Source organism: Passer domesticus, chromosome 7 (assembly GCF_036417665.1).
Source record: "Passer domesticus isolate bPasDom1 chromosome 7, bPasDom1.hap1, whole genome shotgun sequence".
NCBI lineage: Eukaryota > Metazoa > Chordata > Aves > Passeriformes > Passeridae > Passer > Passer domesticus.
In genome coordinates this window covers 13,052,384-13,067,463 of record NC_087480.1, presented here as the reverse complement: position 1 = coordinate 13,067,463, position 15,080 = coordinate 13,052,384, and the positions used below count along the sequence as shown (strand labels likewise).

General features: G+C 38.3%; 1 protein-coding gene across 4 annotated transcripts in view; it reads left to right on the top strand.

Moving 5' to 3' along the window:
• The window catches only part of AFF2 (ALF transcription elongation factor 2), a 323,604-nt gene that overhangs the window by 76,160 nt on the left and 232,364 nt on the right, over nucleotides 1-15,080 (top strand). For all 4 annotated transcript variants that reach the window (XM_064426942.1, XM_064426944.1, XM_064426941.1 and 1 more), the window contains exon 2: nucleotides 8,771-8,891. In XM_064426942.1, the coding sequence (XP_064283012.1) occupies nucleotides 8,771-8,891 (121 nt within the window). The remainder of the gene's footprint in view (nucleotides 1-8,770; nucleotides 8,892-15,080) is intronic.

Below are 15,080 nucleotides of genomic sequence, written 5' to 3'. Positions count from 1 at the left end.
TGCACACCAATACCTGCATAACTCCCTCAGTCTAGAAGCGATGAATGAAATAGTTATCCTAGTGAATTCTTGATTTTCCTGTGGTGGTATTCTTCAGCACGTGTTAAGTTTAAGAACATGTGGTTAAAGAGCTGCACAGCATGTGAAAATGCTCAAGGGAGCAGAGGTGCCTGTTAGTAAATGAATGCATTTATTAGAGCTGTAGGAGCACACAGAAGCATTTCTGCAATAAAATACCCAAGCAGTTGATTCTGCTGATTCATCTGTACCCAGAGGTTGTGTTAATCAGTGATTGGTTTGTCACTCTTTTAAAAGACAAGATTTATTTCTGTCTATTCTACCATCTCTTGCAGATCATTGCCAGATTTCAAGCAAGTACAAACTTGTGGACTCCACTTTTAAGGAAGCATCCTACAGGTTCCCAGGAAGTTTTGAGTGGCAGTACTAAAAAAATAAAAAAAATATAATTATGAGAAAAGATAAAGACAAAACCAGAGTTCCAGAATGGTTTTTGGCTTAGGTGTAAAAATTCAATCTGTACATATTGAGTGATAAGTTAAAGATTTTGAGTCTCTATACTTTAAAATGCATTTTAATCTTTGAAAATAGTACATATGCAAAAATAAATGGACATTTCCAAGGAATATTTCACAATTTGAGGTTTTCAGGTGAAGGAAAAACAGACTGTAACAAGCACTGTCAGAAGGTTTTTATTGATTCAAATTAGTGTTATGTCCTGGGAGTAATATCTGTAAAATATACTCTTTGTAGCAGTGCTGTGCCACATTTGCTATTAATGTGTATGAAGAATAATGCACAGCAGCTAAACTCAACTATATTCACCCTTAGTACATTAATGCACAGAGTGCTGCTGGGCACGTGAAGTACGATGGCAGTGAGGAAGTCATTGAGAGGTGTCTCTCAAACACAGCACAGGCTTTGGCAAAGGCTTCATGGCTTCGTTGCCTTCAGTGAATTTTGTAGAAACATCAAATCCCAAGACAGATCAAAATTAAAAAAAAAAAAACCAAACCCAGCAAAAGAACCCCAAACAAAAAAAAACCTTTAGAAATATATTATATTCTGTTAAACTCAGGCAATGAAATTAAGAGTTAAGGTTGAACCTCCTTTCCTGTTCAATCCCCTTGTAGTAATCAGTCCCCTTAGAGTCACAGAACATTACCCATCTAATAAAGCTTCTTAATCGAGCTCTAGTGTCCTGAATGGAATTCATTTGATGCCAAAAATGCTCTTTAATTTCACATTTCTGTAAGTTTGTTAGAGTTCGTCAGTGGTTTATTGCAAGTCCTAACTAGAATACTGGATTCCAGGTGTTTCTGGGAGGTTGGTATCAACACTTTAATGTGCATTGATTTATTTAAAGAAAAAAAATTGCAACAAAAATAACCCCATAATGTTATCTTATCTAGCTCTTTTCTTTATTAATCAGATGTTTACTCTTAAAAATACCACATGTTGGAAAGCTGTTTTATGTGACTGATGTTCTAATGACTGTTTGTCTTTTATGTCCTTCTGAAGATGTGGTTATAACCATTTTTCTCTTTAGGCTCCTTTCCCCCCCTCTTTTCTTTCATTTTTGCTTTTGTTTCTCATACTGCAAATTTGAACTGACAAGAAGACTGTAATAGGACTCCAAAACATACCTTGAACACACATTGTTAAGCAAATTACAATTGCTGATGTCATTTACACGTGTTGCCTTTCAAAGGATGAACGTGTTCATTTAATTTGCTTTTTAAATATCCATAACAGTGTCCCCAAGCATTTTAATAAAACAGAAACAGTTAATTATTGCCAAATAAGGGTACCCAAATATAGTGATCTGCAGCTTGCATTTAAATGTCTCTGACAGCATTTCTCCTTTGAAGAGAAAATTGTGTAAATTGCCAGTTATTATATTTTTTAATAAATAAGTCTTGACTCCGTTTCTCTTTTCTTCCCCACCCATCTGCAATACTGTTCAACAACCATACTTTCAGTGGGACCATTTCTATTACAGAGTGATTGAGCTCTGATTTACACATCAATTACCCAACTTCATGGAGATTTTCATGCTCCCCTAGCTGACATCAATGAAGCATAACTGCGTAAGCGCTTTATTTCATCCCACTTTTTGATAACTCAGACTGATAACTAATCATATTGAGAGACAATGTGCTATGATACAGGAAACAATAAATGCTCCCCTTTGAAACCTCATCTATTCTTTATATGCTTACTATCCAGGAGCTTATCTCTGCCATCCATTCCCCCAGAATTGTTTCTTCCAAAGTCACGTTCAGGAAAGGTTTGGGGCTGCATAGTGCTAAAAACAGGAGAAAACTGAAGTAAAAATAACATTTTCTAAGTGATTGGTGTATGTGGGAATAACTAAAAAGAGTGAGGAATATGACATATACTGGTCAAACCCTTAGCTTACATTTCCATAATTGACCCAGGGGTCTTTTGGGCATTATTTTCTTTGGAGGCTTTAATCTTCTGTATTCTCTATTAAATCTGCTACAGGAATGGCATTGTTTTTAATGAAAATTGTGAAGAGATTTAGCTCATGTGGATAGATAACCAGTGACCATCTCAAGTGTTTCTCTGCAGAACTGTTGAACATCAAAGACAGAATATTCTATATTTTAAAATAAATCATTTATCTTGAAGTGCAGTGATAGATATGTTCTGTGCTAGATACTCTCAGTAACTATTCATGCTATGAAAAGGAAGACAACATTAAAGTAAACATTAAATATGAAAGATACTAAGAACTTGTAAAGCTATTTTTGCTATGTCTTGGTTTGTCTCTGTCAAGTAGGAAAATTACCAGGACAAAGATGTAAGCTCAGTGGTGATAAACAGAGAAAGAAGAATTTTGCTATTTTAAGTGTGGTAGTGCTTATATTGTTTATCATTAGTGAAACAAAGACTTCAGATCAGCAGGGAAGATACGTTAAGTTGGCCATATTTCTGCCTAAATATCAGATTTTGAAATTCCTCTCATTTACTTAATACATTTTATGACCTGCTATGAAATTTAAGACCTGAGGCTGCTTTTTGTTTTTTTTTTTATTTGGAATAAATGCATTAAGATACCACTGTTTATACTGGGAGAATCTGCATGGAAGGAAGGCAGTTCTTCCTTTGTACGGAGCTGTGGTAGGTGAAATCAGTGGAGTTAGGGTGAGATAAAACTGGAGTTGTGTAGAGGAGAATTCCAATTGTAATGTATTTGTAAGAAGTAGTCTTTCACCAAGTTTGATTGCCAGGTGAAATGCTTTTTGCCTTATGCTTTTAAGTCACATTGAAGAATTGCATAGGTGTGGAAAAGCAAGTTTCTATTTGAAGCCTGGGGGATATCCTCATTGACCTGAGCTGGATTTCCCCTGTAAGTTAAATATACTCAATGAGTGGGTTTTGATTTGGGAGGTTTAATACCTTGTGCAGGAGTGTGAGTGAGGTTTTGAGGAAGCCCAGTTTCCGAGTTTACTTCTCCAACTTCCTGAGTACATGTGGGCAAAGTAAAAACTATAAAGCAACAACCTTGGGAAAGGACTTTCAGTTCTCAAATTAGTTTCATTTCATATCCACTGTTTCTTAGTTTAGAAGCTTGTGTTTATATTTTGCTTCACAAATTACAAACATTTCAGTTTGGGAACTTCTTTCATCATTTAGGCATATCTGAAATTTTAAGGGGGGGTGAACTAGTACAGGGAAATGTTTGATTTAGTGTGCATTTTTGTGAATTGAGACACGTTATTGAGAACAGCAACTATTTCTTCTTTAAATTGTGTATAAATGCTGGCTTTTTTGAATGTCATTCATTTATTCTCATGGATGTATTCTGTCACTGCTATAAAGCCTCTCTGCTCCTGCTTTTTTATTGATTCTTTCCCTATTGGGCTCTTGTTGTTTTGACTGAATCAACAGAGCCATGTTCCGTTCTCATTCGTGATTTGTCTGCAACATGAGGTTGTTTGATCATTTTTCTCTCTTCTACTTTTTCTTGTATCACAGAGACTACTCCTTCAAACTTGTCTGGTCTGACTTCTTTCTTCTGCTCCTTCTCCAGTCTTTCAGGCTCTTTCCCAGTCTTCTGCACTTTGGGAGACTTCTGTGGCTTTAGTTAGCACAACTTTGAAAATAAACCCCAAACGCTAGGGCTCAGCCTTTAGCTGTTGGTCTCATTTCATCAGCTTTCCTTTAACTCTTCCCTGTAACCTCTTACTTTGTTGCAGTCTGTCCTAAAAGGTTTTTCTTTTTCCTCCAGATCCTTTGCACCACATCCTCTCACTTTCACCAGAGATGACTGCACTGTACTTTCCAGTGCCCCAAATTTTATTCTCCTTTCAGTTCTCCTTTTTGTAGCCAGAGCTCATCTGACTTTCATCTCTTATCTCCAGATCCACATTTTTAGCTTCCAGTCCAAAACCTATGTGTATGTCTGTTATCTTTTGCCTTGATATAACCTCCTTCTGCCTCAGCCACCTCCTCCTCTCCTCTGTTCTCCAGGGACAGGGCTGGATTGTCCTACAGCCATCGTGGGCTGCAGAGGGGTGAAGCTGCAGCTCTGCTGTCCTTGCTGACACCCTGCAGACTCACACAGGCTGAGCACCTGGCTTGTCACAGGGCAGCATCTCACTCTGTCCCCACACTGTGCCTGTAGCTGAGAAGAATGGCAAATGGGTGTGTGCTGCTCTGATTGCAAAGCATGAAATATCCAGGGCTGTTATTCAAAATGCATTTTGCCCCAGTGTTAGCATACCAAAACAACATTGCAGTTGTAGTTGCTATTCTTTGTGCCATATCCACCACACTGGTAATTTGTAGGTTGGTGGTCTCCTGTGCTCTTGTACTATTCTTACTGCTCACCACCCCAGATCTTCTCAGATTTATGTACAAGCTTCCCCATTCAAATTCAATTATTAATCTAATAAGTGGTAACAAAACAATAGAGCTCACATATTTAAGCTGCATTGTCATGTAGTAGTTGTGTCTAGGGAGCTGCCCTCTTGGATATAGTGAATATTGTGGCCTACAGCTGTTTTCTTCTGTATCTCTTTTATAAAATGTTTATGAAAGTCTTTATTGTGATATCCTGCTCTCCTGGCTTTAGAGGAGTCATGAAGTATTTCTCATACAAGTGAGACAGACTGAACTCTGATGTTCCTCACAGTATCTGACTATAGTTTTCACTGACACCTTCACCACTAACCACATATCTGTATTTCACAGAACATTAGTTAAGCTAAAAATTAAACATAAGTCCCAGAGATTGCATTGTGTCTGCATTAAGAATTTCTGGAGAGCATCCCACTAAGTTCTCAGTGCACTGCAGCCTTAAGGTCTAATCAGCATCCCTCTTTGAATTACACAGAACCCAAATAAGTTGTTATCCTAATCTGTGTATGATCTTACAATATTTGACTTCCTGTAGCCGCAATCAGCTCCGTGTCAAGCACTGTCATAGCAAGAGTACATTTGCAGAGAAATAAACCAAGTAATGGTCTTGACAGGATGAACAACCACTTCCTTTTGCACAGATCCTTTGTACACTTAAGGCTGCTAGTAGGAAGTTCAAAACACAGCTTTAATTTTATTCTTTTTTTTTTTTTGTTCTCATAAGAGAGTATATGAGAGTACAATTTGGATTGAAGCAGAGGTAACAATTTGCTTAAGGTTTTGCTTGTGTTGTAACATGTATTCTCACAGTTTTGTAGTTTGTAAACATTGTTGGGGACTAGAGCTTGAGGTGTGCCTTTGTACTCACTTCTTGGGTGCCTGAAATAGAAATCTTTCCTAAACACAATAAAAGAGAAATACTTCACTGTGTTGTGTTGGAAAGTACTGTATTTTCAAACTTTTAATGTTAACATGCTAAACACTGTGTTAGCTTAAGTTAATGTCTTTTAAAGTGATTATGCCACTTTGAATTATGCCAGTGCTGTTTTCATAGTTTTTGAATTTGTGGTTTTGTAATGTGTCATAAAGCATATCTTAGCAGTCTTAGGATCTTTTCTGCTTTTTCTCTGATAGGATATGGTATAATGCCTCACTTGGTTTCCTAAATACTTTGCATGCTTGTGACCTGAGCTGGCTTTTAGATAACAAAATGCTGTAACCTCACATGAGGGGTGAGATGTGTTGTGTGCTGTACTCTCTGATCTCTGTCTTCAGTGGCCAGATTGTTTGATTTGAATGTGCCCAGGATTTCACCCTGAAACCCCAGGCCGAGGAAGCCACTGGGAAGCTGTAAAATGCAGCTCTAACTTTCATGAATAATTCTTTCTGAAGTGAATGCTGGCAATCCTGGGATGGGAGTGCTTCCATAGCAAACATTGCTTATGCAGGATATAAAATCTTGCTTAGACTACATCTGTGAGACTGGGCTTAGAACTTCACCATGACCTGATCTTGCTGAAGAGTCACACAGTCTATGGGTCAAACTGCCAGAGAAATCTCTGGAAAGATTCCCCCATGAGAGGGATAAATATAGTGTGTTCCTACTGCTCCTGAGCTGGATTATTTCTGGGCTAACCCCACCCCCTACTCCAGCAAAGCTGTGGGCAGAGATGGAATCAGCCTTGGCCTAATCTTTGGGTACCAGTTTGGGAAACAGTTTGCATTCACTTACTCCCATATTTGTGGATAATAATCTTGGTGTAGGATTTGAAAAGAATTCCCCCCATTACCTATTAGTGAACAGGTTGCTTGTGATTTACAGGGTCACATTAGCAATGTGGTCATGTGTAGAATAGAAAAGTGACTGTCCTTACAACAATTTCCCTTCTGTCTCCCTCAGGAGACCAGCAAACAGTATTCTACCTTCTGCAAAAATACAGCATTGGCTATAACAGTGTTCTGGAGTTTGCTCTTGGTGTTAGTGATGTCGGTACATCAGGAGGTGTTATAAACAATTAAATTAAATAAAACAAAACAGGGCATATTTTCAGCTTCCTAATTCTTAGAAGGAAAACGTGGATGGCAGTCATTCAGCTCAGCCTATGTAGGTGGCTTTGCATTCAGTTTACAAGCCATAATCAAGCCTTATTCAATCCAAGCCTGAGTGGTCTTGAATTGCTTAAACCAATTATTAATTCATATTTTTTATTTAGAAATCTCATTGTGGCATGTCTTTCTTCTTTTCTTTCCTTGCCTGTATAAAAACAAGTGTATAAGTGTAAGGCTACATGGAGTCATCAGGCAACAGACATATGCTTTCCTGTGCTCTCCACAGGGCTTGCAGGTTCAAACACAACCTGCCTGAATCATAAGAACTTTAATTGAGTAGATAAAGAGGTCCTCATAATTATAAACTGCAGTAGGTATAACAAGAGGCTAAATACATAGCTGTGGTTTTAATTAGCTGGTGCTTCAAATTAGTAATTGTGGTTTCACTCAGAAATCAGTGACTTTATACACTGTTAAAGCCTCATCACTGTGCAGTTCATTCCTCATTATATCTCTCGGTGTGAAGCTTTCAATACAATATCATGCTGAGCTAAAAAGGCAAAAGTTGTAGATATTTGGTTATCTTCCAAGTGCAGTGGAGCTCTATGGAGATTTCATTCATTCTCGCCAGAGATAGGAGAATTAACTGTTCTTTGTTACAGCTGGAATATGTGTGTTTGTGTGTAAGCATCTGTACATACAGGCTGTGTGTGGATGTGTGCATGCACGGCCAGGATCTAGCAGGGAGATTGTGCTTACTGCAGATAACATCAGGGCATGCACCGAATCTGCTATTCAAATTGTCATCTGGAATTCGGGAGCTAATTAACTGACACAAAGCAGAGCCAAAAGCCTCATAACAAATCAAATGCAGCTTGAAAGCACAGAAGTGTCCCTTAATGCTTGTCACATGAGAGGTTGTCAGTGCAAGTTGAAGTATGCATCTTTTCCTTTCCTCTTTCCTTTGCTATTTTTCCCTCTCCTTCAGGGTTTTAATTATATCTCTTCCCTCAGAGGAGCAGGAGGTAGTTTGCAGAGCCAAGAGACCAAAGTACTTCAGTGTTATTCAGGGGAGAAGTGAATGTGGTCTCTCAGCCTGTCATCTCGGTCTGGCAGGTGCACAAAGCAAGCTGACACACAGATAAGTGCCACTCACCATTGCTACACCGAGCTGCTAGATCCTTTTCTGTGTTTGTGTGTAGAATTATCTGATCCTGGATTCAACTATCCTAAAATCTTTTCCGGCAGCCTGCTTCTACAAAACACTTCTTAACCCCTCTTTGACATCTACAATGAAGCCATACATAAATTTTAACAAGAAGTGGGACAGAATTAGGTGGTCTAAATCACACGAGGCTGAACTGGAGCTTTGGGGTGGATGTTCAGTGTAATGGATTTGTAGATGTTGCTGTGCTTCCTTGCCTTCATGTTTGCTTTCCCTGCACAGACCCATGCTTTGTGGGCACACGTGTGTGCGTTCGTGTGCAGGTGCACGTGTGTTTACAGGCTGCTAGTACAAGGATGTCAGAATGTATTTTATTCTTCTGCATAATATTCTGTGAATTGATAAGCAATATTTTCATTGTTTCATTAAAACACTTTCCATTTTAGAAGTGTACTGACTGCCCAACTGCCCAATTTTGTGTAGTTTTATGATTCCAGATTTAAATTTGGGAAAATTATTCAGTGACTGTTTCTTTCAGAATTGTCCTCAAGAATTGCACTGTTTCTGATATTTTGCTGTTACTGATAGTAATAAACATGTAACAAAATGATGGAGAAAATAATGTGTTGTCATTTTGTCTTTCTCCAGTCACTATGAGCAAGACCGGAGTGCACTTAAGCGGAAGGAATGGGAGAGAAGAAACCAGGAAGTCCAGCAAGATGAAGATCTCTTTGCTTCAGGTTTTAACCTCTTTGGGGAACCCTACAAGGTAAATTACATTGTTACATTTTGAATTTTCAGAATGTGTTCCACAAATACAAATAAAGCTTCTCATCACCTCTAAGAAATGGAAGTATTGCATCTGCTTTGGTACTTCCACTCTCGAATACACTGATAATCCAAATCAGCATATGGCAGCAGAGCAAACTGGATGTGCTGCCCAGGTTGCATTGGCAGAATCAGGAGTTTTGGTTACAGTCCAGTTCAAGATTTCTTTCTCTTTACACACAGCAAAGTCCTGCAGTAGAAGTATGTGCAGCTGGTATTTCTACAAGTGGTTTGTACCTACAAAGCTTACAATAACTCTTTCATTTTTAGGAAGAAAATATATCTGGGTTTTTAAAACCAATGTCCTCTCTATAAATAATGAGTCCATAATCTTTCTTGTGCAATCATAACCATCCAAAGAAGTCTTTTGGGAGACTGAATCTTTGGGGAGCATAACAAGGATATGAAAGGGACTTTTGTTACAAGTCTTATTCTCTCTAAGGAGCATTGCTGCCTGAGATTTTCATCACCAAGGGATGTCCCCCTTTATGATTTCTGCTGCTTTGATTTTCAGTAAGACATTCCCTAAAGAATTCATCAGAATGTAAATTTCCATATCTCTTTCTCCTCCCAATCAGTGACATCCATTGAAAGGCCACCACTTCATCTTTCCATTTTACATTGTTAGCAGCTGTAAGGGAGGATGAGGGCTCTTTGAAAATCACCCAAAAAGGAGGAGAAAAGACTGCCATTATTATCACATGGTGTCTAATAATTATAGACCACGAAAGTGTGATAGAGGCACTTGACTCCTGGCTGCACTTTGGTTCAGGCTGGCTGAGGAGCAACAGGCCTTTCTTTCTTGGCATGGATTTGCCAGCTGGAAAGCCCCTGGCTCATGTTCAAGACAGTGAAGGTATCTTGACAAACATTTCAAAAGATGGTTTTGAAACCCTGAAGTGGAAGATAACCAAAGTACAGAGCCAGATATCAGAGCTAAAGTGAAGACATCTGTCTCGTCTATTTAATTAGCAGCCAACTACTTTACCCTGTAAATATCACCACCAGGATGAGCCCAGTTTGATCCCTCCCTGAAGTGCAGCTGCACTGCACCCCAGGTGACCCTCTGCTTGAGCAGGGATGCCTCTCAGGGGTAAAGATTCCTCCCCTACCCAAGGCTGAGATCCCTTACCTGTGACAGATATTTGGTGGGTGATACCATCCTGAATTAATCCTATGGAACATTACTAGTCCATGTAGCTACCCAATATTATTGTAAATATTGTATGGATAATTCTATCATACTAATGTGAGTGGTTATTTGGATTTCAGGAGGAAGACCAGTATGCAAAAACACTGCAAAATTTTGTGGCAAGAACTAAAATAATATATCACCAATATCTATTGTATAATAAGAATGACAAGATCTGATTTTAGATCTATTTAGTGGGTGCGTATTTGCACCAAGGGTACACAGAGTATGTGGTTTCTTTTCAAAAACTGAATAACTAAAAAGGCAAAAATTATCCTGGTAGTCTTTCTAGGCAAATTTTTTTAAGTTGCTTTTTCACCTACTTGGCAGAGAAGTTTGTAAACTTCATGTGATTAAGCAAAATATAATACAATATGGCCCTAAGAAAGCATTATAATTATAAAATGTGAAAAAGAAAAGTTAAAAGAAAATTGCATGCAAAAGTAGTTAAATCAGTCTTAAATTTGAAAAAACAGGTAGAAGCAAAACTAAATAGGAAAGTTAGGTCTTGCCTTCACTTCACCTAGGGGAAGAAAAGGGACAAAGTGATAAACCACTGTTTCCTTTTTAAGTTCTGCATTGCTAAGACCCAGCCACAGTAGAGTTTCCTAGGCACTAATAAAAGCTGAATCTAACTCTTAGTGGATATGTAGTGATTTTTGTCCTTAAGTAAGTGCAAAATTAAATTCAGGAGTTTGTTTGCATTTATTCTAAAATAAAATGAAGAGACCCTGATGTGAGAACAAATATCCTGCACGTGCAGTTTGAATTTCTTCTCTATTTTGAGATGACCAGATGTTTCTGTATTCATGAGACTCAAGGCCTTGAGCACACAAGGAGCTGCATTTGTCTCTTCTGGTCACACTCAGTGGGAGCAGAGTGAGATCAAACACTGCCCAGCAAAGTGCTGTGGCCTGTGATGGGCACAGGCTCCACATCCTCACTGGGCTGGCTCTGCTGCTGAGCATCAGCACGTGGTGCAGCTCGTACACTTCTGAAAGATCTGAGCCTGGGAGCTGACATGGAGACTCCAGTGACAAAGAGAAGGTTGGGAATAGCAGGTTTCAGGAAATAGGAAACATCTCTTTTTCTTTCTTTTATTCCCAGACCTAGTGTCCTTACTTGTTTATCATTCCTTCCTCATTTTCTTCAACAGTATCCAGAGGAGGGACTAGGTAGGGTCAGGGTAGGGCAAACCACCACTGCTGTTTCTGAAGTTTTTTCAGACTGAACAACTGGCAGCTGTTCTAAGACTGCACTAAGAAATTGATATTAAAAGTTGCATTAAAAGAGCAAGGAGCTCAGATTTTCTCATGGAGCCTACTGCCATTGTGTATCATGAGATGTGTGGAGTATCTGCCTTCGTCTATCATCTCTCTGCTCTAGCTGTTACAGCCTCTTTCTTTCCCTCTGTCAAATAAAACGTGGGTGTTCATTATAGTTTTGGACAAATGCGTGTTTCTACATCGATTCTTTGTAGTTTATGTATGTGTGCACTTAGATGAAAAGAGATACTTATTTCTGTGGGTGTATAAAATACATTTTTCCATGCTTGTTAAAAGATAAATGTCTCCTTTTGAAGCTCCACTGTCTCATGTGGGAAAACAACACCTTTGACAATGTGATGACATCCAGCATTATTTTAGGAAGGTCAGGCAGTAAGGGTTGTGTTGCTCTTTAATGCAAGTGGGTTGCAGGTCCTGCCTTCAAACCCTGGTGCAACCTGTTCATGCTGGATTTTGCAGAAGGGATCAGAGAAGGGCCTGCAGTGTAACAGCAACAGACATTTGAAAAAGCAGTGTTGGAGCTTTCCTGAGAGAAGTTGTAATTTTACTACTGAATTGTTGATACCTTTTAATGTTTTGAATTACTCACAGATGAGTATTTTAAAAGAAAACAGTAGGAATATTTTTGTTACTTTTCAAAGGAATTGCCTCAGAAGAGTTCAACTTGAGAAAGAGAACCTAATGGGCAGCATTTCCATTGTGAAGCCTTTGGTGAATATTAAATCATTTATCTTTTTCAGGTAAAGCCCCTCCATGCTTTTCAAGCTTAGCATAAAAAAGATCTCAGCTTCTAATCCATGGAGGTTAGTTTAACTATGAGGCATAAGGAAGTGAATGAATTATGAAACCTCAAGTTTCACACAAAATTTCAAAAAACACTTGTAAATGGGGCCTATAAGTTTGAGTGCATTAGTTCTTTTCTTTGTAAAACTATAATACAATAGCTAGCTAGCAAATTAGTCTTCCAGTAGGATTCTATTATACATAGCTTTTGAAAGAAATAGAAGCAAATGCAGGAAGATGTGCATTTCCTAAATTAACAGAAGCCTAGAATGAGGGGGAATGCTACTAGCCATGAGTCATAAACCAGGCATATAATTTATGCCTTGAAATACTCAAAATGCTGCATTTCCTTGATAGCAACAAAATTATGATTCAGCATGCTGTTCAAAAAATAAGACATACAGAGGTTTTCTTTAGGAAATCAGCCAATTATCCAGCATATGAAGGTAGAAATTGTCCCCAGTCTGGAAGTAACAAAGAGCAAGCAGAAATTATGACTGGATTTTGTGTTTCTCATGCTGATATCCAGGCTTCTCAAGAATCCTGTGCTTCTTGTGTGAGCCCTGAATTTGTTGTGGAAATAAAGTAAAAACATTATGGTTATGCTTTATGTCTTAAATGCAGATGGAACAGTGCCTTACATTCCTGAGCTCATTCAGACTGTGATATGATGCCTAAGTCTGATCTTAGTTGTGTGTGCTCTAATTTTATTTAAACGTAAGCCAAATTACCAGTAATAATGTTTTTTTTGCTTTTCAGTCTGGTCCACAGGCCACTGAAGAGACTTCAGTAGCCATTGGATATGAGCTTTAGTGTACCTGAAATACACTAAGGATGTTTAAAATAATTTAATCTCCATGGTTTTCAGTAAATATGTTAATGTTCCCTGAAAAAGACTAGGAATAATAATAATAATAATAACATCTAACATTTATACAATGTCTTTATCCCCAGGATCTGAACATTAGGCATAAAATAGAATTAATATCAAGCAAAGTTATATTTATCATCATGTGGCATGTGAAAAAAAATACATTGAGAGAATAAGTACCTCCAACATAAAGTAATTGAAAAGATCTACTTTCAAGTTAAAACATTTTCTCTGTGAGGATCTAGACAAGAGCCATTTAGTGTGCTGGGATGTTGAAGTGTTACAGTTATAATATGTTGTCAGTACCTTTTTTTTTTTTTAACTTGTGCTTTCTGGAGAGTAAGGTAAATACTCCCTGGAAGTGTAGCTGAACCACAGAGGTGAAGGTTGGTGGTCAGGGGTTTTTTTGGTACTGTTATTTCCCATGTTCTATCCCATAAGGAGTTAAAGTGTTTGGGCAGGGAGGAAACAGAACAAGTATGTAAGTGTTTAGACTTCGAATCATAATTCCTGCTGGGCCCTTAAGCACAATGGAATCTCCTTGTTTTAAATTTGGGGGTTGAGCAGAGAAAGCCTGGTTTTGGCTGCTGCCCAAACAGCTCATTGTGCAACTCAGTTGAAGGAGACTGCTCATATACAAAGAGCTTATTCTTGGCTTAGCTAGAATATAATTTTTGCCACTAAAATGACCAACCTAGGGACTTAGTGAATTAAAGTGATTCGTGGTTCTCCACAACTGGGATCATTAACTGTATTAGTTGGGAGCACTGGCAAAATGTATAGAGATGGGAACAACATTGAACAGTTAATTTTTAAATCACTGCCTCAATGCAGTGCTAATATATGTTACAATCCCTGAGAATGAGCAAAAGGAAATTTGCATTTATTATCTTCTTTTTTTAACATTTTTATGGCATGTTCAGTACTCTGCTCATCCTCTGACTAGTTCAACAGTGTCTAATGTAAGTAGATATTTCAGGAGAAATCCATGCGTGAATTTTTTCATCACTCAAACTTCTCTTTAATACTTGAGGAAAGTGGGATCAGGGGCATAGAAGGATCCCTCACCAAAGAACTGTGACACTCTCTAACCAAGCACAAGATCCTACTGCTGATTTTCCCTGTCTTAATGGCCTGGTGTTAAGGTGCTATTGGACTGTGGCACTACTTGTTTTATTGAGTGAAAAAACCCCTCCAAACAGAAGTAGAGTTGGCTGTATGACATAACTTTGTCATTTAATTCCAGACTGTAGAACTGAACCATCTGCTTGAACAGGAACTGTAGTTCAGCTTTGTTTTTATCCTTTGAGTCTTGTAAAGCCATGAGCATGGGGAATAAGATGTTTTAGTTCTCTGCTGGTCACTTCAATAGAACAGAAAGGTCAGTAGGAAGGCTGCTGCTTTGCATCCATGTGGGGTGAGTTAGAACAGGAAGAGAGAGGAAATCAGCTGTGTATTAATTATAGCTTCCAGTTTATTTGTCTAACTTTTTACAAGTGAAAGGGAAAAGGAAAAAGAAACTTAATGGTTCAAAAGGAAAAGTATAATAGCAGTGAAACAAATATGAGTCAGTATTTATTTAATAATTACTGGAAATCAAAGAAAAGCAGGATTAAGAAACACAACCAGCCTGCAGGCAGCAGAAGAATCCCGATGCTTAAGAATGTGGCAATCATGTCTGTTTATGTTGCATGAGAAAATATTTTTGAATGATCTTTTAGTTGAACCTACCATAGCATGTGGTAGAAGCTTTTTCTTCTCTGGATTCAGATTAGATACTTCAGGTCAAACTCTACTTTCTATGGAAAAGTAATTGAAGTTAAACTGGAGTGAAGAGTTTGGTGCTATTACGACTACCCAGCTTCTATTTATGGCAGGACTGCGGGTCAAGGGGCTGACAGAGCAATAACGTACTTATATCAACTGTGTGATTACAATTCAAATGCTCAGTAGCCAGTAATCGTGCGTTCGTGTTTTGCACGATATGAAATGTACAAG